At 39.5% G+C, this 25,811-nt stretch overlaps 1 protein-coding gene across 1 annotated transcript in view; it reads left to right on the top strand.

Moving 5' to 3' along the window:
- The window catches only part of Cpvl (carboxypeptidase vitellogenic like), a 116,313-nt gene that overhangs the window by 85,295 nt on the left and 5,207 nt on the right, over positions 1-25,811 (top strand). The window contains exon 11 of the mRNA XM_042685059.1: positions 40-222. Within this exon, the coding sequence (XP_042540993.1) occupies positions 40-222 (183 nt within the window). The remainder of the gene's footprint in view (positions 1-39; positions 223-25,811) is intronic.

Raw genomic sequence — 25,811 nt, 5'->3', positions numbered from 1 at the left:
TTTTTTTTCTTGCTTCAGCTTCTAAATGTTTTGTTTCAGGTTCTGATATACAATGGACAACTGGACATCATAGTAGGGGCCTCCCTCACAGAACGCTCCCTGATGGCCATGAACTGGAAAGGATCCAAGAAATACAATAATGTAGAAAGAAAAGTTTGGAAGATCTTTCAATCGGATAATGAAGTGGCTGGATACGTTCGTGAAGTGGATGACTTTTATCAGGTATGCAAGGTCCTGGAGATGTGATAGACAAACTAAAAATAAAGCCTAGGTAAAGTTAAGTCATATACCATCTATCTATGTGTCCCTACAGCTCTACTTGCAGCAAAGAAGAATGGTCTGAAGGGCTGGGAAGGTGGCTCAGTTCTAGAGTGTTTGCTTTGTATACATGAGGCCCTAATTCGATTCCTCAACACCACATAAGCAGAAAAAAAGCCAGAAGGGTGCTGTGGCTTAAGTGGCAGAGCGCTAGCCTTGAGCTGAAGAGCTGAGGGACAGTGCCCAGGCCCAGAGTTCAGGTCCCAGGACCGACAAAAAGAAATAAATTAAATAAAAGAATGGTCTGAGGTATTGAAATCCAGAGGCCTTGATGCCAAAGCAAACAGTTTAGGCATTGTTCAAGAACTATGAAGACAATGACAAAAGCAATCGTTAGCCAAATGTGGCAAATCATTCATGAGAAAATTCTGCCCTATTGGGAACCAATAGGGTATTGACAAATTACTAGAGGAAAATGTAATCTCTGGCAAATCCTTGGCCATATTTATGTGACTATAAGTGTCCTAGGACAGAATCACTTTCTCTGATACCCCTACACTTAACTCCACTCAGAATACACATTATTCGTGTAATTTTCCTTTCCAGTAATATCATTTTAAAGTTTTGGAATCAGGGATATGCTTGCTTATTAAGCAATCTGAGAAATGCCCATTCTTTCTAGTCTTCTTTTAGAAGTGTTAGAAGACTTAATTAGGGAAGTCATCTAGGCTTGAAGAGTTTGTGAAGGAAAATTTTGAATTACAGATTCAGTTTCTGCAATAGGTAAAAGGAGATAAAAGGAGATTAATGAACAGGTTCTGGAGACTTACTCCTGTCATCCTAGCTATTCAGGAGGGTGAGATCTGCCAGCCTGGGCAGGGAAGTCAATGAGACTTATCTGCAATTAACAAGCAAAAAGACAGAAGTAGGGCTATGGGTCTCATGACAGAGTGCCAGCCTTGAGTAAAAAAGCGCTAAGGAATAGCACCCAGGCCCTAAATTCAAGCCGCACTAACCAGCACAAAGAAAAAAAACATAAGAGAGATTAATTTCCTTTTCTGTTTCTTCTTATATCAGTTTTGGTAGGCTGTATTATTTTTTGGAATTTAAATCATCTAATTTTTAAATTCATGGGTATAAAGGTACTTTGTAGCATCATCTTTCCATCACTTAATTTCTATTAAGATCATTAGTAACTTTAGTAATTTGTGACGTTAGTAATTTGTTCCTCTCTTGTTCAACATATAAAGGTATTACATTTTTAAAGAACTCTTCCTTTGTTAATTATCTCCATTGTATACTTTGCTATCTTGTTTTTATCAATTTGTACTTATTCTATTATCTCCTTTTGATTATTTTCCTTCTGTGTGATATAATATTCTTTTTAAAAGGACTCTTAAGATGGGCACTTAGAATATGAATTTTTAGCCTATCTTAATTTCTAACATTTGCATTCTCTATAATGTATTTGTTATGGCTGGCATGACATGTGTCCTAAAACCTGTCATTGCTTTATTATGATTTAGTTTAAAGCATTCATAATTTCCATTTTCACTCCCATTTTAAAGTGTAAAGTGTATTGCTTAATCTCAAATCAATTTTGTTCTTCTATTAATACATTTGTTTGGAACACGTGGAAACACTCTATTAGAGTGTTGCAGTTGAAAAAAAATCTTTTTAGTTTCAACCACCTGAAATTTGTTGAAATTTATTTTATGTAAATGCTATTTTTATATATTATAGTGAATATATATATACTGTATTTATTGGTTATAATGCTTTATACATCAATTAAGACAGATTTAAAGAGCTTTTTTTTTTTTTTTTTGATTTTTTAGGTGTTCTGTTTTTCTTTTTTTTTTTTTTTAATTAAATTTAATTTTATTTGTGAACATACTGTACAGAGGGGTTACAATTACATGGGCAGGATAATGCGTACATTTCTTACCAAGCATTGCAGCCTCCTCCTTTGTTTACCCTTCACCTCCCTTCCCAGCCTCCCCCCTCCCCCCCATCCCAATCCTTCTCCTTCCCCCCCTTCCCCCCCTCCCCCCCCCCCCCGCTCCCCCCGCACTGACATTGTAAAGCTCGTTTTGGACATGACAACTTGTACTTCTCATTGTTGCAACAGGTCCACCTGTATCCTTAAACAACTGGTTTTTCCCCATCTCCTCCACAAGTTATACTGACAGCAAATATAGTGAAAGCAGGGGTTATACTGTGGGGGAGGGACATACAAAGCAACAAAGAGATAATCTTATAAATGCGTTAGAAACACATGCATGAAAGAAAAAAACATTAAAATAAAGAGCTTTATTTTTAAATTGTTTATGACCTTTCTTTTCTCTTTTTCTGCTTTTCCTAGTAGTTAAAAAAAGAGGTCTGATAAAACCACAATACTTGAAGAATTTTCTATTTTTTTTACTTCATTAAAAAAAATGAACCCTCTTAACTGCATACAACTACATACATGTTATATTCATAGTATTGTCATTTTAATTTTTCCTATCATGAAGTCTACCTCATTGATAGAAATGTAACTGTAGAAAAAAAGTGTAACTTCTCATTTGAAATTATATATGTGATACAGTTTCTCAACTTTTTCTTTTTAATCTTTTTAATACTTAATATTTATCTTTTTAAAAGTGTGTGCATATAATATTTTTAATGGATCATGACAATATTTCAGAATGGAGTAGTTTATATTTAATATAATTACTGATTATTTTAAAATCTACTATTTTAGTATGTGTTTTCTATTTTCTCCATGTGTTCTTTTGCATGACTCATAATTTTATCATTTCATATTTTTCATCTACAGGCTTGTTAGCTATAGGTTCTTTTAATCTTGTTTAAGAAAAATACCGATGCACAATGCAAATTCTAGACTTGCTTAATCCACATATAAGTGAGAATTTTACTGCTTTCCAGACAAAGGTATAAACCATGAAACATTTTATCTTCCTTACCTATTCTACTGCTTTCTGTATGACTAAAAAAAATTGACATCTAAGTTCAATACAGTAAGACATTAAATACAGCCTTTGATACTGAGCATCACTCATACTTTGGCTCTCAGCTGTCCCTCGATCTTTCTTATATTTCTTACCTAAAAAAAGTTCTTTAATATTTACTCTAGACATGTTATGTTGACAACAAGTATTCCACTTCTGCCTTAATTTTTTTCTGTTTTCTTTAACTGCTAAAGACATTTCCCATGTAATGGGACTTTAGCTTGGCAGATATTTTCTTTAGCACATAGGAGACTGTACTCTGCTGCTCTTGCACACCCTTTCTGATGAGAAGCCAGAGATTAGTTTTATTGCTGTTTCTTTGAAGGGGAGGGGTTGTTTAGAATTTTTTTCTCCCTGTCTGTTTTAATATTTTCTTGTTTTGGTTTTCCAAAACCGTTACTGTTTGTACTTATAAGTCATGATTATATGTATCTAACCTGCTTGGATTGCTTGAGTTATTTGAAACTATAGCTTAAGGCCTTCTGTCATCTTTTGGAATATTCACAAGCATTATCTCTTTAAATATTGTTCATACTCATGTTCATATTGTTCATCCCTCTTTCCTTCTAAGACAGTTTTCAGGAATTTCATGTCACTCTGTTTCTACCCTTTCTCTCCATGGATCAGTGTTGATTTTTTTATTTATATTTTATTCTTATTGTCAAGGTGATGTACATAGGGATTACAGTTACTTAAGTAAGGTAGTGAGTACATTTCTTGTCAAACTTGTTACTCCCTCCCTCATTTTTATCCCACTTTCCCTCCCTCCCCAATCCTTCTCCCCCAAATTGTACAAGGCCATACTAATGCTACCAGCACAAGTGTTTATCACAGCATTATTTCCCATAGCTAAGATATGGAATAAACCCAGATGCCCCTCAGTAGGTGAATGGATCAAGAAAATGTAACACACACACACATGAATTCTATGCTTCCATCAGAAAGAATGACACTGCCCCATTTGTTAGGAAATGGAAGAAGTTGGAAAAAATCATATTAAGCAAAGTAAGCCAGACCCAAAGAAACATAGGTCCCATGGCTTCCCTTACTTGTAATAAATAGTACACATCTAGGATAATCTCAGCAGATGAGCAGAATAGCTCAATAGCTATATGCATATGACCATATAAGATGATGCTAAGTGAAATGAACTCCAACACATGGACACTAGAGGTTTTTCATTGTTGTGGTAGTTATTTTTAGTGTTGCATTTTTACTGACCTTTTTTTTAGTTCTCTCTTCTTCTCTACTCCTATTTCTAGTATGTTGTCTAACACTTTGTTCATTTTGTAAACCTCACTTATTCTACCTGGCATGAAGTGAATTTTGTCTCTCTTCCCAGGTTCCTATCACCCTACTCCATTCACAGTGACATGCAAAGATAGGGCTGGTGGATTACAAATGAGTTAAATGAGATCACAATTTCATGTCCTAGTGTCCTTCTCAGGACAGACACCAGACAGCTTGCTCCTTGTGCTATCTCCCATGTTGGACACCATTTTGTTCTTAGACCTCCTAGCTTGAGAGCTGTAAGAAATATGCTCCTTTGATTTGTTCAAGCTACCAGTATATGGAATCTGCATAGAACTGTTGAGCAAATTCAAAATGTGAATATCCTTAAAGTGTTACTGAACTCATAGTAAACTTTGCTATTTGAATTTTTACTACTGAAGCCCTGAATTGCTTACAAGAATACACACATATATATATATATATATACATATATATATATATATACATATGTATGTATATATATGTCATAGATAGGTAGGTAGACAGACAGATAGACAGATAGATAGATAGATAGATAGATAGATAGATAGATAGATAGATAGATAGATAGATAGATAGATAGATAGATAGAATTCAAAATCTGAGAAAATGCTTCATTTAAGAATCATTCCAGCCAGGTGCCTGTGGCTCACACTTGAAATCCTAGCTACTCAGGAGGCTGAGATCTGAGGATCATGGCTTGAACCTAGCCTAGGCAGGAAACTCCATGAGACTTTTACCTTCAGTTAACCAAAAGCCAAAAGTAGAGCTGTGGCTCAAGTGGTAGAGCTCCAGCCTTGAGTGAAAAAGCTAAGGGCTAGTGCCCAGGCCCTAAGTACCAGCACATGCTCTCTGTCTCTCTCTGTCTCTCTGTCTCTGTCTCTGTCTCTGTCTGTCTGTCTGTCTGTCTGTCTGTCTGTCTGTCTGTCTGTCTGTCTGTCTCTCTCTCTCTCTCTCTCTCTCTCTCTCTCTCTCTCTGTGCCTAAGAGAAAGTGCCTACCATTGCATACAGGTTCTGCTCTGGCACTTTGCACAATTCATTCAGCTTGGAAAGCCAGATTGCTGCTTCAGGGCAGTGTGAGTCACAGAGGTGGGAAAAGAAATTGGCTGCCAGTCAGAAACTGGTGACAAATATCACACTGAGACCCATGGCTCTTCTTGTGAATGCAAAGCACATTTAGAGATGAAATGGCACATCTCTGGCTGCCAAAACATGGGTAACAAAAGAAGCAGAGCCCACATGTTTGTGCAATCAAGTGGTTTTACCCTGCAGCAAGGGATCTGCGTTTATGCAGGTGATTTTAAAATGCTGTTGAGATCCCTCCCCTTTGGTGCCTCAGCATTGGATAGAATGGGGGTGCTATGTGGAGACTTGAGGGGAGTGGGAGGGAAATGAGCCCCATAGGAACAAAGGCATTTGCTCTGAGTCTTGGGACTGGGAATACTGTCCAAATGTCAAGTGTCTGATAATGAAGCAAACGGACCTCTGTCTTGCATGTGCTTTTTAGCCTCAGACACACAAAATAGAAACATGTGTATGTGTCTGCCCAAAAAAATACCAAAAAACTAAACAAAACAAAAAAAAACACTACTTGCCAAACACCACAGCTCTTTAATTAAAAAAAATTCAGAACCAAAGTAAGCTTATCTCTGCATCATTACCTAAAATGGCCACTTAGATGAATGACAGTTCTCCTTGGGGAGAGTAGGAGCTGAGAGAGAGAGAGACAGAGACAGAGACAGAGAGAGACAGACAGAGAGACAGAGAGACAGAGAGAGACAGAGAGACACATTTCCCACATCATCTCATCCTGAAATGCTCCGGAAACCTGGGAAATTCCTGTAAGAGGCCAGATGAAGGAGCATTTCTAGTTCCTTTAGGAAGGGAGAAATTTTTTGGTATTTGTACCATAGAAAGCATCAGGTCCTGATTGGTCATCTGGGGCAGCAGACTTTCTGAGTCTATCTGTAAAATGTACTGAGTTTGTCTGTATAATGCAGGGCTTGGGGCTGAATTCTCTTAAAATATATTCTAACAAAAATCTGAAATAACTGTGTTTCAGGAGTGTTTGGAGGTGCTCATTTCTTGCTCGGGTAGCCATGAAAGGTGGAAGAGTGGCCTTCAACAAATATTATAATTCTATCTACACTTAGATTTGTGTATGTGTCTATTTACCTCTTTATATTTGGGGAAAGAGAAGAGAGACAGAGACAGAGAAACATGTGTAAAAGGCAAGGGCTAGCCAAGGTCACGTGTTCCTCCACACTAGCATTGACCTCGGGCTCTTTTATAACTGAGTCTTGTAGGTCTATCCTTTCTTTGTGGCTGTTCACAGACCAAGACCACCCTACAGCTCCTTTCACAATATTTCCATGGGCTTTTCCAAAGGTCAAAAAGTTACTAATCTGTGTTAATTGGATTAATTACTGCTTTCTAAATACAAGCCATTTTATTTAGCTATTTATTTATATTTGTTGGTCTTGGGGCTTGAACTCTGGGCCTGGGCACTGTCCCTGCACTCTTCAGCTCAAGGTGACATTCTACCACATGAGCCACAGTGCCACTTCCATTTTTCTGGTGGTTACTTGGAGATAAGGGTCTCATAGTCTTTCTTGCCCAGGCTGGCTTTGAGACGTGATCCTCAAATCTCAACCACCCGAGTAGCTAGGATTACAGGCATTAGCCACTAGCACCCAGCTAAATATAGGCCATTTGTGGCCTTCAACTAATCATATTAGAAGGAAGGGTGCATCGAGTGTGATGCAGGGAAAGAAATGGGTTGGAATAAAGCCTTAACATATATGGTGATGTAAAAATGAACCCCTTCCATAACTGATATAAGCCAATTTAAAAAATCAGACCAGCCCCAAGGTTATGACTACACATTTAGAAATCTAAAAACAAACAAAGCAAACATGTATCAGAATCATAGCCATAGTAATGAAGTTCTTTAAGAACATGTTTCTAGCTTAAAATTCCATTAAAAGTTCCTAAAGAAAGCAATTAAATCATTTTTAGTTTTTTGTCTTTACTGAAAAACGTTTTTATTCTCTAGGTAAACACTGGAATAGGGTTTGAAAAACTCAAGCTTTTTAAAAAAAATTATTATTCTCATCATCTCTTACTAGGTGTAGCTTCTACCCTGATGGGTTTTGCCTAGTTAACAAAACTAATTTCCTTGGTTGCACTTTGAGTATTTTCATCCTAGCAAGGTAGCATTTTGTCGCTGGGACAGATTTTAAGTATAATTTTTTAGGTGAGGATATTGAGCCAGAGATCAGGCAACTTTCCCAACATCTCCCCATTCTATGTCCTCGCTTAGGTAAGATTCCACCACAGGAATAATCAGAGCAATGTGCTGGGACAGGCAAACCTGGAGCATGTATACATGTCTGCCATCATCAAAGGGCAAGCCTGAGAAATAATAGATTTCATTGTAAGATTTGCTTGGAATCCTATTCATGGAGGCACCTCCTATAGATACAGAATACCAGATTGTTTGTTTACTTAATTGTTTATTATCTTTAAGTAGTGGTACGAAGGTGCTTCAATTCAACGTGTCTATTTATGAGTATAGTGTATCTTGAACAATTACCATCTCTTCCATCGTTTCCCCCCATCTCTCCCAACCCTACCCATCTCTTCAAATTAAAATACCAACTTAAAAAATACTTCGCTGGTGAGGCTAGTTTCTCCAATGGTAAGAAAATATATGCCTTTGTCTAGGACCTTTGATATTAGTGATGGAATTGGCCAAATGAGAAGAGAGAATAGGATGAATAAGAAAACACAAGGCAGGACAAAACACATTGTCTGGGTCACAGATTAGAGCCTGGAGGCGATCTGGGAGATGACTAGAAAGGAGGAAGGGACTGGGTGGTGGGCTCAGGGGTATATATTGTCTTTATAGTGCAGAACACGGAAGCACATTTTCACCACAGCTATTAGGGAAGTTTGAAATAACAGAAGTGGGGTGGATTTAGACTGGAGAGACCATAGAAATAGGGTGTCAAGACAAAATTCTCTATCTGCTTTATAAGATCACCTTTTACATGTCTGATTATCAAGTGCTAAAAGAGAGCCAGGGAAATACTCTCTGGAGTGTCCAACCTTTGTTGGAGAGCTGATGTTTTCTGTGCATCCATGCCACTTCAAAGCTAGGCTTCCTTGGAAGAGCATATATGCTGGTGTCATTGTGCTGCTTTTGGGCTTCACCAAACACCTCAGGTACCTGAAGCACAAGCCTATGCCAAGATTGCCACCTGTTCCAGGGACTTCTCCCCTGAATTCTGTTTTTCAGCAGCAAACAGTCCTTCAGTCAGAGCTTACTTAAAAAAACAACAACAAAGAGAAAATCAGTGTATGGGGATATAGGGAGTTTGGTTGCTCCTTACTCTGTAGATTATTACCGCTCTACTATGTAGAGTGGTAGTATTGGGCAATTTGGTTAATGAGAGTAAAGTTTGAACTTAGTTTCATCACTTCCTAGTTGTGGGCTGGTTACCTATACTTTACACTGTGAGAGGTAACCATTACTGTGTAGGGATTGAGGAAGGCCAAAGGAGACAGTAAACATGGTTGCCAACCATTCAACCTTTGGGAACCCTTGAGCTATGGTCTGACATGCACATTTATTCTTGTAAATTATACCAGGGTATAATTATAAATGAGGAAATTATAATTGTCAATGAGGAAAAAGAAGCTTCACTGGGGCATCAAGCTAAAGGTCTCAAAGACTAATGGTATCTACGATTGGATAAGGCGATTCTCAGTCTTTCTACCTGAAGTGCCCATAAAGCCAAAACAAAGAAGAATGGAGAGTATTTGCTCAGATCTCAGCCTTGCACCTGCCATTGGGCTGAGTATTTGCTGGTGGTGGTCGCTGTGTTTGGGAACACATCCAACCACATCGAGGACTTTGTTCCCCAAGGCAAGGATACTGTTTATGAAAAGGATAATAATGGAAAAGCATGACGTACAGACACAAAGCAAAAACTACCACAGCCTGCCATCTATGCTTTCCTTCCTTCCTTCCTTTCTTCCTTCCTTCCTTCCTTCCTTCCTTCCTCCCTCCCTCCTTCCCTCTCTCCTTCCTTCCTTCTTTCCTTCCTTCCTTCCTTCCTTCCCTCCTTCCTTTCTTTCTTGCCTGTCCTGCTTGAACTCAGGACTTGGATGCGGTCCCTTAGCTTTTTTGCTCCAGGCTAGCACTCTACCAATTGAGATACAACTTTACTTCTGGCTTTTTGGTCATATATTGGAGAGAAGAGTGTCATGCACCTTTTTTGTCCAGGCTGGCTTTTAATCACAGCCTTCAGATTTCAATCGTGAGTAGCTAGATTGTAAAGCATGAGCCACTGGCACCCAGCTGTACTGGCTGTACTTATTCTAACATTAACTTTTGTTTGTTCCCTTAACCACACATAATTGAAAAAAGTAGGGAAGAATGACCACTCAGTGTACTTTAAGTGGAAAGGACAGTCAAGGCTGGAATTTGAATGTTTTCACAGCCAGTCCATGGAAGGAATAACAGAGAACTAGCCACCTGCCTTTCTTGGGTTTTTTTGCCCACAGCTCAATGTTTAAAGAATTTTAAACAGTTCAAGGAGCACTGTGAACTGTCAGTGCCAGGAGGATATTCAGCAAGGCATGGTTGTGCTGACATGACAGAAGGAAGTAAAGAGCAATAAACACAACTTTTGCTCTGGAAGAGTTGTCAGGGGATGTTTAAAAACTATAATGAATGCAGAACAGAATCTGTTAGAAAGATTTGAGATAGTCATTGCCAATTACAGATTCCTGCCTGGAAAAATATGTTACAGCAATTGTTAAATTGAATCTTTATCTCTACCTATGTCTCCATCTCTGTTGCCTCCCATAGAGAAGGGTGTCTTTATGTATGGGTTTTATGTCTCTATCTTGTGGAAAGGTCTATCTCCTGGTGAGGATGGTTGTCAGAAAACCAGAACATGGTCATCAAATCACACTCACCTCATCCTAAAAGCAGGCATTAAGGTAAAATTTAGGGTGCAAGTTGTTTATTAGAGACCAATGCCAATGGAATAAAAAAGTAGAAGGAGATGATGGATGACAAAGAAGAGAAAGAGAAAGAGAAACCACTTTTGTAAGGGTATTTTCCACTCAAATGTTCCAGATGGAGCTAAAATAACCAGGCCAGGCCTTTATATGCCTACCACTTGGTCACCATATGTGGGCTTCTCCAGGACTGGCACCACCTTAAGGAAGGTCACCATCTGCAGCCAAGTCTTCCCACTTGCCAGCCAAGGGCTTCAGCTCATTGAACTCCCTAAAGAAGGGCCTCATGTCCCCAGGTCATGTCTTTGCTTGCTGCTTTCAGGGATGGGGGAGCAGACAGCAAGAGCTTGGTTTATCCAAGACCACTTAGAGGGAGATCTTCTTCCTTTCCTTGTATGATTATAATTGTCTTGTATTTGCAATTAGAACAATGGATCAGGCCTGAGTGGTTAACTTGTTATCAGGATTCCAAGTTAGGAACTAGTCTTTCGGGGATGGGGCGGGGGTGGGGGGAATCAAGAACCATGAGTAAATATTTTCCTTTTTTCCCATTTATTTATTGTGGATTAACAAATTACTCCAAAGCTTAATGGCTTAAACAACAATTTATTATTCCTCACAATTATGTGGACTGAAGAGGCTCAGCTGGATGGCTGAAATTCAGATGGGGTTAGCCCAGGTCACACAGAAAGCTGCATCCAGCTGGAGCTTGGCTAAAACTGGAACATCCAGGATGGTTTCTTCCTATCCAGTGAACTTTCTCTGTTTCTGTTTCTGTGTCTGTCTTGCTCTGTCTCTGTCTCTCTCCTTCTTCTTCTTCTCCCCCACCCTCCCGTCTCTCCCTCTTCTCCCTCCCCACCCCTCCCTCTTTCTTTCTGTCTCTGGCATCCTTCACAGTCTGCTAACTTGGGCTTCTTCATAACATGACAGCTAGTCTCCCAAATTGGGAAGTCCTTTTAAGCTTGCCCCCAAGACCCCAGAACATTATTCCATAATGTTCTCTTAGTTAAAAAAAATTGTTAAGGGCAGATTCCTCTTGGGGTAAAGATATGGAACCATCACTTCACTTACTTTCCCTTGAACTGGTGTAGCTCAACACAGCAAATGTAGATTCTCATACTTCCTTCCCAGAGATCTTGATTTTTATTTTTCTAGAGTAGAACCTGGACATCAGCATTTAAACCTCTTAGGGAATACTAATAAGCGACTGGTTTGGGAACGCTCTGCCTTTTGTCTGTTAGTTGAAATAAATGTGGCCTTCATCTTGCAGGGGCCTACATGTGATAGATTTCTATTCTAATTCCCAGAGGCCATTCCAACCCCTGCCCTATTTTACTTACTTACAAGCCAACCAGAAACTGCAGAGTGTGGCCTTACAAACCAGCATTGATCTGAAGCACCAGTTTTGAGACATGTCTTGCAGTCAGTGCTGGCCACTGCTGTGGTACTGATTCTCTGAAATCCTCAGCCAAGGCCTTAAGCTAAATTTTGGCCTTCAGTTCTTGCCAGGCATTGTTGGTTTACAAGCGGCCTTTGTTCTCTCACATCACTGGTAGACCATGGGTAATTTAGACTTGTAGAAAAAAACTCTATTTGCTCAAAGCTTTAGCTTCCTTTTCTCAAAAACGAGCAGAGTTTTGTGCTGTGCTGAAATTATGTGGTCTTAGACAGTCTTACATCTGTGTTGTCTTCCAACAAAAAAGCAACTGTATCAGGCAGTGTCTGCCCCAAATGTCACCCAGAGCAATGGCTCTCGGTAAAGGTGGTATCCACCAACCACAGTGAACAAATGTGTTTGTGGGTAGTGATTATTAGTCAAATACCATCAATGGATTGCTAGAATTCCATAGCAAAGCAAAACACAATGCAGTGTTTTACATTGTGGAGTCTCACCCTGAGCAAACTTAGTATTTCCACTGGGTAATCATTATTTAATAGAGGGCCTTAACCTGGGTCCAAAAGGTCTGCAAATGTAGAAAGGGGAATAACTATGTGTCTACTTTTACTAACTTCTGACTGAAAGAGCATTTCCTTCCATAAGCATTTCTTTTATTTTTTTTTTCCTTTGACACTCTAGAGATTAAATTCAGGAACTCTGTCTTGCTAGATAAGCCTACTACCATTTGAACCATGCCTCCAATCTTTATGTGCTAGTTATTTTATAGATAAGGTCTTGGTTGTTGCCTATGCAGACCTGGACTGAAATCCTACTATGTTTGCTTCTAATCTTAGCAAAAATGACAAGCACATACCACCACACCCAAAGTTTCCTATGAAGTTTTTGTCCTCGCTAGCTTCAAACCATGATCCTTCCCATTCACCTGTCCAACTACAACCATGAGTCACTGCACTCAGCTGCATCCATTTTGAATTCTGAAATTCAGCAATTTCTTCCATTTTCAATGTAAAAAACAAATCACGGTAGCATCAGCAACACCTCTGACTTTGTCACCAACAAAAAGCATAGATGTGTTCATATCAAAAAAGGATCACACAGGCTTTCACAGATCCCTAGAAAGTACTTCTATACTCATTTCTGCTTTCCAATTACAGTATGGCCTGGCACAGGTGGCTCACACCTGTATCCTCAGTTACTTAGGAGGCTGGGGTCTAAGGATAGATGTTCAAAGCCATCCCAGGCAGCAAAATTCATGGGATTCTTTTCTCCAATTAACCAGCTAAAAAAAATTATAAGCAGAAAATAGAGCTATGATTCAAGTGGTAGAGCACTAGCCTTGGGCAAAAAATAATCTCAGGGATATCACCAAGGCCCTGAATTCAACCCCAGAACTGGTACCAAAAAAAAATAATAAAAATTAAAAATTACAGTATCTGGTTTTTCTCATAGATTACATTAATATAAAAGTAAATACAACACAAATATATCCACTTTTTTACGATATTGGTTATGCCAGTGCAATAACTATATTTCTCATGTGTGCACTTATAGACTGGCTTCTGTATCATTGGGTTCTGTGTCTGTGGATTCAAGCAGCCATGGATTGAGAACATTCTTAGACTTACGATTGCTGCACCTTATTTTCTTGTCATTGCTGCTAAAGAATACAGTGTAACAACTACTTACATGACAGTCACATGCATTGTGGGTGATAATCTGCAAATGATTAGTTCCATTTTAAATAAAGAAACTTGAGCATCCATGGATATTTTTTGTACTCAGAGTCCTAGAACCAGTGCCTCATGGATACGAATGGATGCTTCAGTGTACGCAGATGTAGATGTCTATATGCATGTGCCTGTGTATGCATATATATGCATATGTATATTTGTGTGCATGTGTATAGGTGTCTTTGTATGTGTGTAGGTGTCATGTATTTAAAAACATCATTGTGAGAAGTTGTCCATAGGCTGCCAGATAGTCATAGGTGTCTGTAGCTACCAAAAGATGAAGAATCCATATACTAGACTATATTGAATTATTAAGAAGTGTTTATAGGCTCTCCCCAATCCAAATCGCAGTCCACCTTTGGTGATCTCACAGTGAGCAGTTATGGTTTAAGTTGCTGAGTAAACTTGGGTTTTGTCCCTGTTTTTTTCATCCAGGTGATTCTAGCTACTTCCACCATTACTGTGTTCTACTGACGTGTAGGAGTTACAAGCTGCCTGTCTGTGTTGGGCACCTTCCCATTGCCGTGTCAAATACCTTTTAAAAAAAAACTATTGAAAAGGAGGAAAGATGGCTGGGTGGGATGGCTCATGCTTGTTCTCCCAGCTACTTAAGAGGCAAGAGGCAGAGATCAGGAAGAACGCACAGCTAGTGAGACCCTGTCTCTACAACTGAGCTAGACTTGACAGATTTTACCTCTGTAATCCTAACTAATGAGAGGCTTAGGTAGGAGGATCCCAGTACCAGGCCAGCCTGGAATAAAAAAAGCATAAGACCTTAGTGAAACAGTGACAGAAAGAGAACTGGAGGCTTGGCTCAGGTGAGAAAGTCACAAGGACCTGAGTTCAAATCCCAATACAACCCCGAAATAATAAATGCATAAAAGAATGAAAGGTATATTTGTCTCTTAGTATCAGGGTTTCAGTCCACAGTCTTGTAGCCCCATGGCTGTGGGCCCATGACAAGACAGAATGCTACAGGGGAGGGCACAGTGCAGCAGAGTTATTCACTGGGCCAGGCAGCAGAGACAGCCTCAGAGAAAAAGGAGAATGGAGAAGATATATTTTCAAAGACAGGTCCCTAACACTTGCCTTCTCCAACCAGCCCTACCTCAGCGCCTTGCTACCACCTCCCAACAGTTATAAATCCATCAACAGAATAATCCATTGATTAGGTCAGAGGGCTCAGGATTCAATCATCTCCGGATGGAAGGGTCCACCCTTCCACATGTGAACTTTTATTTGTATTCGTTTTGGAGGGATGTATGCCATATCCAAACCAAAGCATAATGTTATGACTGGCCTCTATGCCTGTCCTACCACCTACTAGCTGGGTGGCTTTGGGCAAGGTACTTAACATCTCCAAGCGATTCTTCACTGTGAAACGGGGAAAGCATTGCTTCCCACTCTCACAAGAAGATTATTAGCATTCACCCAGACAATACTCACTAATTACAAAGTCCTTTGCCTGGCCCTTAGTCAGTACACATGAACATTGTCCTTATGGCTGCTGTGGATCTGTTGTAGCCTTGCTTCCTCCCTCCTCCTCTCTGTTCATAGGGTCCTGAAGAGAAGATTACTTCTGTTCTAAAAGTTGAAGTGGTTAAATTATTTATTAGACAGCTGGAAGATGCTACGACTATGTAGAGTTTTGAGTGCATAGTAAGTAGTTATAACACCTATATATGATAAATGATCACTTTTATGCCAATGGCTAGTTTAAGAGGTACAGCATTACCAGTAGCTTCCCTTTTCCTATCCTGTCCCAACCCCTATGGGCCTTAGAGTTAAGCTACTTCTTGAGCTTCGTTTTTGTTATCACATTCTTTTTCTTAGTTTCTTTATTTTGTGTTGATATGTACTATACATATCTGTAAATCATATTTTGCTTTAATTTTATGTAGAAAGAAATACTCTATATTTCACATAAATATACTTGTGCCAGTCTGCACTGTTTGGTGGAAACCATCCTGTTGATATGTTCATTTGTGCTCTGATATTTTTGCTTGCTGATTAGTATGTACTAGTATTCACATAGTTACATTATTCATTCTGCTGTTGAGGGATGTAAAAATCCTTCAGGACCATCCCAGGGGACCATGCAGAAGCAGGCAAGCACGGGAGAAAGATTATTACAAGGCTTATTAGAGGGGCCATAGCTCCCTGGGAGAGGGAGCACATGGCATCTGCCCCTATCCAAGTCACAAGTAGGTCTAGAGGAGGAAGTGAGGGTGGAAGTGAGGTAAATACATGCAAGGTAGGCCTGGATGGGGAGAGGGAGTGGCCAGCTGGATGGTGGGAACTCTAGGGCATGGATGAGCTCAGGTCTGTGTGCAGCTGAGGACCAGAGGTGGGGATAATACTAACAAGGGACATTTGGGTTTCTGACTTTTTACTTCTACAAACAGTGAGCATTCGTATACATACCTATCACCTTGTGCTTGTGTCAATATCACCGAATGACACGTTTTCCAAGTTGAATGTATCTTTATCAGTAATGCTTAAGTATTCAGGTTATTCTGCTGTCAGTGAACACTGGGAACTTCTGTCTTGTTATCTTTCCCCTGTGCTTGTTAAATTAAAGGAGAACTTCATTTTGCTTTCCATGCCTTACTCTTCACGGATGATTCTTCTCTTTCTCACACTATCACCTATCAACTTTTCTGGCCATTATCAGATGAAAGGACCCGTATACACACCCACACAGAAAGTGAGAGGATGGAATGATGGATCATGTCCACATCTCAGTGGTGCTTCATTCACACACATGCATATTTTCTTTCTAGATTTCCTGTGCTAATATTAGCTACCAAACCATCCAACTTGAAAAAAAAGGATCAGACAAGGTGGCATACCTGTAATCCCTAGCTACTGAGAAGATTTAGGGAGAATCTAGGTTTGAGTCCATCTCAAGCAGAAAAGAACCTCCTAAGACCACTCTCATCTGATAGGTTTGGTGGCACATGACTGTCATTCCAGTTACAGTGGAAAACATAAAATAGGAAGATTGTGTCAAGGCAAATCCAGGTAAAAATGAGACCCTCTCTCAAAAATAACCAGTGCAAAAAAAGGACTGGATGCATGGCTCAGTAGTAGAGTATCTGTATAGTAAGTTCCAGGCTCTGAGTTTAAAAACCTAGTGCTACAAAAATAATCAGAAAGCATTCCTTTGAACAACTTTTCAGTTAAACTCGACCAATGCTCAGTCATCAGAAGCAGGGAGTAAAATCGACAGTTTTCAGCTTTTGTCTTGGATTTGCACACCAGCCCCAGACCAGAGGGAGAATCTGAGTCGTTTGTGGAAAAAAAAAAATCTTTCCCACTTCCATCACTTTTCCATTAAAACAGCAAGGAGTAGAAGTGAAGTTGATAGTTGTTTTGCTATGAATCTTACCAGAATATTAAAAAGAAGAGGAACTGGAAGATGCCCCCAGCTCCGTTCCTCAGCTGGCACTGGTCACATCTGCTAGCATCCTCCTGGCTGGCCTGGTTTTATTCAGTCCCTAATGCTCCTCATAGAAACCACAAAGAGCTGGTTTTAAAAGGAAAACACTGCCTTTATACAAACCAATAAAGACAGGGCAGCCTTTGGGAGCGATTAAAGAAACATGAGGGCTATCCCAGATCATAAAGTCCAATAGGAAACTATTTTGGCCTTATAGTTGTTTTAAAAGTTGTTTTGTGTTTTTTTTTTTTAAGATCCTATTCCAGAAAATTCTAAATACAGTTTTTCAGTTGCTGTTTAACTTTATTTTTCTTTTCCAGTAACCTCATGAGCTGATCATCATTCGTCTCTCTCTTATCAGTTGACCCTTCTATCTGTACTTTTTCCAAGTTTGGTCATGACTTTTCCTTGTTTAAACCTGTTACCAAGTCCTATAGGGTGCAGAATCAAGCCTAAATTCTACATGAGTTTTGTTTTTTTTTTTTAAGATATTGGATCTGGCCTCAGCCCTTACTATCCTTCCTTGCCAATTAGAATCCTGGAAATAAGCAAAGAACTCTGTCCTTCTCCCGCACACTTGGCAATTTCCCATGGGATTTCCTTAGGCTCTTTCTGCTCTGGCTCCTGGAAAACTCCAATCAGATTTTCAAATCTCCCAATGGGCCCTCCAGAATACCTGCCCCTCCCTTCCAAAATATCTCTTGGTCTGTTCTTATGATTACATACAATTCTTCTTGCTTATGCCACACCGAGCTTTATATCTCAGTTCTAATTGTCTTCCTCCCTTATAATCCTAAACATGCTGAGGTCAGGAATAATGACATACCAAGTTCTCTCTGCTGCAGACGTTCACTGCAGTGAAGTAAGATCCATCTAAATGTCTGCCCTAACCCTACACTCCTCTTCTGAACATGTGTGTATGTATATGTATGTGTATGTGTTGTATGCATTTGTGTATGTGTGTATTTAATGCAAAGTGTGCGAGGGTTGCTTAGCATTTATACACAACGGTGTCTTTTAGGAAGTAGACTAGACATGCTGCAAAAATGAATAGTTCAGAACAATTCCCTTCCAACTGAAGATGCATTATTTGTGAGAGCCAAAGGTTGTTTTCTTTCTGTGTTGCATGGGAGAGGAAAAATATAGTGAGGACTAACTTGGGAGACAAATTTATGGAGGGATTTTAGAAAAGTCATTATTCCAGAGCTGAGGAGAGCATCTTCTTTTTTTTTTTTAAAGAATTGGATTCTCGGTTTCTATTTTGTTTCCTTTGCTTTGAAAAAAAGTACAGCTTGCTTCCTGAAAACAAAGGAAATAATAAACAATAGCAACTCCCAATTTTACTGTGATTATTTGCCAGGAGTCTTCTTAGTTCCTGCGGTTCTATTACATTCCAGAGGACTGATTAGCAAAAGAACAATGCTTCTAAATTAAGCTATCCAAATACCAAATATTCGTTAATACTCTGTAGCTAATTTATTGCATTACTTAAAATACAAATTGGCTACCAGATTTATTTATTGAGGTATAACAGCTAGGCAACAATGCATAATTTTCTCCTAGTTCTTGAGTGGTTTTTTAATAATTTTTTGAAATATAAAAGAGAATCATTTCATTAACTAGAAAGTGAATAAATACTAAGAAGTCTAAAATTTAAAGAATTATCCACCCATGGAGAATGGGTTTTAAAAAATTAAGGGTATTTTAGGAACAAAGAGAAAACTGGGCTTTGCTTTTTAAATAGTAACTTTTTTGTTGTTCTAATTTGAAGTGTAACCAAAGACTCACAAAATCACTTGAGGGAATTGAAACAAAGCCGCCCAAAATCAACAAATAATCTGGAGAGTAGAGTGAGGTAGAGATATGGGCAAAGGGAAGGAACAATAGGAAACTGTGTTACAATACTGCCATACTGTCAGCAAGGAACTATGTTTTCCTTGTACTGTTGTAAAAAGTATGTGTCTTACATTGCAACAGATACCATCATGAAAATGTCACGCCTTTTAGTATGGTCTATATCCTAAATTCCTGGAACTCAGGAACATTCAAGGGATCGGAGTCCTCTTAGGCTGTGGGCCAATAATAATCTTGAATCCAAATACCGGTTGGTCTGGAGTTTTCCAAACTATACCACATTGTGATTCTCTGATACAAACAGAAGGCCCCATGGATGCAGTGGTATAGTTTTGAAACTCCATGACTGCCAGTTTTACCAGAACTTAGGGCAGGTGTGGGCAGGAATGGAAGCAGGTAATAGACTTTCCTCACCTTTCTGCAAATATTTGAAATCAGGCCCATCTGATTTCCTGAGCCAAGGTTTCAGAGAAGTTTTAGGCCTTAGAATATATCTATTTCTTGGTATGTTATTCAGCTTTCCCTCAGTGACAAAATTTTTGTGAAATAATCCACTTCAAAAGCCTTAGTTTCAGGGATTTTAGGACATGATGACTGGCTCATTGCTTTTGGATCTATGGCAACGCTGCACTCTGGCAGGGAGTGTGTGGTGGAATACAGTTGCTCACTTCATGCTAACTAAAAATTCAGGAAGGAGCCATGGTCTCAATATCCCCATCAAGGATACAACCCCAATGACCTAACCTCCTCTCACTAGGCCCCGCCCCTTAAAGACTCTACTGTGTTTCTAATGGCTTTATGGGCTGGTCATCAAGCCCTTGTTTTTGTTTTTAAATTTCTGAAACTCTGGGCCTGAACACTATCTCTCAGCACTTTTTCTCTTGGCTGGTGCTCTACCACTTGAGTCACACTTTCTACTTCTGGCTTTTGGGTGGTTCTTTGGAGATAAGAATACCATAGATTTTCCTGCCAGTGCTGACTTTGAACTTTGATCCTCATTATTCAGCTTTTCAGATAGCTAGGATTACAGGCATGAGCCACCAGTGTCTGGATGCAACTGAGCCTTTATTGAACACTTGGGTTTTGGAAGAACACCTCTTATACATGCTATCGTATTTGGATTTACCTTGAGGTGAGGCAGAATGCCAGAATGTTTCCTCTTTCATGCAGGGAGAATATGTCATAGAACAAACTGTCTTAGGTAAATCAGTGGCTTGAGTTTTGTCCTTTCAACCAATTTCCAGGCTGTAAATACTCTCAAGTTATGGACTTCACACTACTGAGCCCATACTCAGTAGTAACAGTGTGCACTGAGTGATTCTGATGCAGTGTGAGAGAATCATCCTGTCTTGCAGTTTGTAGGAAGCAAAACTTGGGCAGGTTGTCTGGCTCTTGTTTGAGAATACTCATAAGTTCTTATAGCACCGGAGACAGTGAGCGTTCATTGCTTGAGATTGGCTGAAGTAGCCTCTGTCCTCTCCTCCCTTACTCTTATTCTCCCCTCCAAAAGAAACTGCCAACATAGATCTTAAGCTCAGATATGGAGTCGGGAGGAAATAGTGAACATGTGCTTTTCATCCTCTTGTGGATTTTCAGTTCAAACACTGGACTCAGAATAGCCAAGAAAAGAAAAAGGAAAGACACAGTTTTTATTGCATCTTAATCACATCTATCCCTGCATTTGTAAAAATGGGTGTCTAAAAGGGGGAAAAAAAGACAGAACAGCATTTTACCATCCCACTAAGACAAGTGAGGTCTTGCCTACCTGACATTTGTGTAAGTAGAGAAAAGGTGTTTGGCACTGTGTGTTGGGGAGGCAGGGGGTGGAGGGAAAGAATGGGATGGATCAGGGTGCTGGAAAGTTCAAGGGATAACATACACTAGAGACACAACACAAGCGAGCCTTGTGAGTGTTTAATCTCACATTCAAGCAACTTTTCTACTTTAATTGGGACTTTTCCCATGGGAAGGAAGGGATTCTTACTATGGAAATCAAAGAGGCTGGGAAAATAAACATTTCCCCTCCTAAAGAATATATATGAGAGGTCACATATCAGTGGTTCACACCTGTAATCCTAGCTACTGAAGAAGCTGAGATGTGTTGATTATGGTTCAAGGCCAACCCAGGTGTGGAAATTTGTAAGACTCTTATCTCCAGTTAACCCTAAAGCTGGAAAAGGACCTGTGGCTCTCAAGTGGCAGAGAGCTAGCCTCAAGCAAATAAAACTCAAGGATGGCACCTACACCAAGAGTTCAAGCCTCAGGACTGGCAACACACACACACATACACACAATAATTTTTTGAGAAATGTATAGTAATGAATTTTGCATTTTCTAGTGTTGTAACTCCTATTACTGTAGTAATTAAAGGGAACCTTTGTCTTCCAACTGTGAAACTCAGATAATAGTTCATTGGCCATTGGTTAAGTATTTATCATTTGGTTCTGTCACCCCATGGTGCCAAGTTAGCATACATTTGTGAGTTGAATGCAACTTTTTATATACATTATCTCTGGATCCTTAGAGAAAGTTAAGTACTTTGGGGTTGACTAATAGTTTCAGGTGTCTGACACTTTTTTCTTTTTACCTTTAGTACTGAAAACCTAATGTTCCCCCAAACCCCTCTGGTCCTGGGCAAACTTGCACAAATAATCACTTACATTTTTGTATGTATTCCAGTACTGGTGCTTGAAATCGAGGCCTGGACGTTGTCCTTGAGCTTTTGTGCTCAAGCTAGCATTCTACCACTTGAGCCACAGCTCTACTTCCAGCTTACTTTTTTGGGTAATTTGTTGAAGATAAGAACCTTACACTTTCCTACCCAGGCTGGCTGGCTTCCAACCACAATCCTCAGATCTCAACCTCCTGAATAGCTGGGATTGCAGGTATAAACCACTAGTACTGGGCTCCTGGACTGGCTTTGATCTGTAATCCTCAAATCTCTGAATAGGTAGGATTAGATGATTAAAGCACCAGTCTCTCCCCTCACCCCCCAGCCTTTCTTAATTCAGGGATCAAACATAGGGCCTGGAACATTCTAGGTAGGTGAACTACCACTGAGCCATATTCCCAACCCACCAGGAGTCATAACATCATCATTTTACCTTTCTTGTTTCACATGATTTTATTATTTATCCTTTTAATGCTTACCTAAAAATGGTGCCATACATCCTGATATTAAAAAAAAAAGCAAATGAAAACATTTACTATTTTCCTGAAATGTACTATACTTAAGAACAATTTAACTCAAAAGACCATCTTTGTGCAAATGTCTTTTTTCTAACTTGTTCATAGTTCAATTCCAGAAGACACAACATAGTTACAATTCATTGGTTCCCCGCCCCCCCCCCCCCATATATGTAAATCCTCTATCTGGCCATAGCTCCATTGGGGAAGATTTTCCTCTGCCTGAGAACATTTTTATTTCTTCTTTCCATGGGTGGTTAAAGAGAAAGCCTTCTTCAGACTTTCTTTGCTTTTAAAATACCTTTATGAGGTCTTCATTTCTGTAGAAATTCTAGGTTGGCAGGTACTTTGTTTCAAATCTTTAAAAATCTTGTGCCATTGTCTCTTACTTTTCCTCATTTCTTTCCTGCTTGATGAAAGGTTTCCAAGCTACTGTTTCTTTTCCTGTGAACCTTTCATGATGGGCTCTGTCTTTGGCTTCTGCCATGTACTATTGTGTGCCAGGATGTCATCATTTATTCTGCATTTATTCTGTTCATCATTCATTGAGCTTCCCCAAACTGTGGCCGAATGACTCTCAAAAATTTTGGTATTTTTCATTCAACATTTCTAAGTATTACTATTTTTTGTCTCAATCTTTTCTTACCTTTTATTTTAGGACTTCAGTCAAGCACAAGATAATTTGTACTTATGTTATCTTTTTCTTTTTTCTGTATTTTAATCTTCATTCTCCATGCTTCAGCCTGGATATTTTTGAGTTCTAGTTTCAATTAACAATGAACGAATAACTGCTTTGTCCCCTAAATGCTTAAATAATTGGTTTTCAGTTACTTAAACATCTTCACTGGATCATCCCAACATCTGGGCCACTTATGGTCTCTTTCTATTGTCTGTTTTGCCCCTTTGGATTGTAGTCACTTGATCTTATCTTTTGGTATATGTACTAAAATGTATGTGGGGGGAAAGATGCTATTTTGTCCAGAAGAGGGTTTAATTTTTTCTGGAAAAAGGTTGGGCCCAGGCAACCAACCTTCATTCGTGCCAGGGTTGGTGCTGGCTTTCAAGGACACTGCGTTTCATATGTGTGGTGTTCTCCAGTGGCAGCCCTCCTTCCAGGCCTGCAACTTTTCTAACTTTTCTTTTCTTGGAGATATTGTCTTTGTTTATTTCTTTCTTGGTGTCCCTAGCACAGTTAGGCTACTGAAAGTCCTCTTTAGTTTTTTATTCTTTTATCTTCCCTTTTATTGCTTGGCTTCTTGATCAGAGAAGCTTCGAACATGAAGAATTCCCCAAAGCCGGGGCAGACCAAAATACCAGGCTCATTACTCTGTGGTCTTACTTCTGCGGATCCTGGCTTCTGATGACCTGGTTGCTGTTTCATATCTTAAAACACTTTCAATGCAGCTTCTGTGGCATAGGGTTGAAATCCAAATGGCAATACAATGCAACAATATTGCTGTAGATGATTAACTAAGATAGTTCACACAAGAAGCCTTTTCCTGGGATTGCAGTTTGGCAGCATAAAAGGTCTGTCTTGGCTATTCCAAAAACATGTACCTTCACAATGGCTACATCTGAGTTTCCTAGGGTACCTAGAAACCTCTTTTCAGACTCGATGTGGTGGTTCAGGCCTGTAATCCCAGCTACACAAAGGTAAAGACAGGAGGATTCAAGTTCAAAGCTAAGCCTAGCAAAAAGTTGTGAGACTCTACCTTAAAAACAAACTGAGCCTGGTGGTACTTGGCTGAAATCCCAGCTCTGCAGGAGACATAGGTAGAAGGATATGAATCAGATGTCTATTTAATATGCGAGATTCCAATTGTGCAGAAATTACAGGGATAGATTTCCCTGTGTGTTGCTGGAGAAATTCTTCCTTAATTTCTGTTCTGTTTTTTTTTTTTGCTTGTTTGTTTGTCTGTGTGGAGTGTTCATGTGTGAGGGTTGTGTGTGTGTGGTGTGAGTGTGTGTGTGTGTGTGTGTGTGTGTGTGTATTGGTGTTGTTTGTAGTGACTTGCCTTATTCTTTGTTAGGAAGTGTCTGCTAACAAGGTTTGGCTTGTTGTTTATTCTAATTTCCATTCAGCTTTTCTTCATTTATCTTTATTTGAATTCATATTTATTTTATTTCTATATATAGCTCATGTCTGAAAGCTAGAGGACAAGATTTCATAAATGCAAAATGGAATTGGAAAAGTAAAAGAACAAAGGAACATCCGAAAGCATAACAAGCATGGATCCGTTGTGCCCATGTACCATTCAGCAGCTGAAATCAGCCTGTTCTGACTCCCAGGCTGTGTATTCTATGGGTGTCTCTCTTCCTTCCCTCCTCATCAGCATGATGATGTTCAGCATGATGCAGTTCTGCTCATGTCTGAGGCTTGAAATAGGGAGGGTTGTGGAAGAAGCATTTGTATCTGATTGATCACTGATTTTATTGATCCCACCCAAATATTCTCCTCTGCCTTGCCACCCTATCTTTCTGTGACTCTACATTCTTCCTCACCTGAATGATAGTCTCCTATTTGCCTACTTGCTTGGAATCATTTTATTACAAATCATAATTGGGTATTAAGTAGTTTTTCTTCAATGCAAATCTGAGTGTCATTACTCTCACTTAAAACCCTAGGATCTCTCTAGAATAAGCAGATTCACTGAAACAAAAAGCAAATTAGTGGTTGCCAGGAGTGATGGGAATAAAGGAGAGTAGATAGTGATTACTGACAGGTATGGATGATCGTGTTGTGCCAATGAACAAGCCAGAAGCTACAACTACACATCAGGCAAATATACTGTGTTGTCCCTTTAAAATAAAACTATGCTTTTGTTAAGTGTATTTTTACGCTAAAAATACAGGCTCCTAGCTTCTTATTCTGGCCTATCTCGGTGATTTGTGGATCCAGTGGCATCTACAGGGTTTTTTATCCTTTTATCTGCACAACCCCATGAATGGAGCTACTTACTACTGCACATGCACTCCTACTGTGTAAGGGTACGCTGTGCTGTCTGTAGTGCATCCCTCCTTCCATGAGCCTGTGCACCCGTCCTCTGTCTATACATGGGTCCTTTAAGACATGCTCTCTTTTCACCCTTCCTAACCTCCAGACACACCTGCATCAGCAAGCTCATTGTGGATTTCTTCCTGCTTTCTGGCATCTGACAAGGCACCCATGGGAAGCCTTCTCTGCCATGGCCATGTCTCTAGATCCAAGGGGAATGGTACATATTCTAAAAGTAATGGTACTTTATGTGTTTATATACCCTTTTAAGTTTATGGAGCATTCAGGACACCCTGAACATCTGGAACACCTGGAACATGAATTTAGAGGCACCCAGAATATACGGTTTCTGGTGATGAGGCTGGTTCCATCTGAGAAGCCTTGAGATTAACCTTGTCTCCTATGAACATGTAAACATGACCCTACCACATTTTGTTGCATGACTCTAACACTGATGAGTACTTTGTGACCTTCACTTGTGAATAGTAAGGCTCGGCTGTAAACAACTGAGTAGGTTATCCCTCAGAAATCATATATTTATTTTTGAGGTTCAATGTTGGCAAAATGCTGTATGTCAATCAGCTTGAAAACATTCTGTGGGAAAGATGGTGACATGTAAAATAGGCT

This window comes from Dipodomys spectabilis, unplaced genomic scaffold (assembly GCF_019054845.1).
Source record: "Dipodomys spectabilis isolate Male_0828 unplaced genomic scaffold, ASM1905484v1 ptg000092l, whole genome shotgun sequence".
In the NCBI taxonomy this organism is placed as follows: Eukaryota; Metazoa; Chordata; class Mammalia; order Rodentia; family Heteromyidae; genus Dipodomys; species Dipodomys spectabilis.
This window is presented reverse-complemented; position numbering and strand designations above follow the sequence as displayed.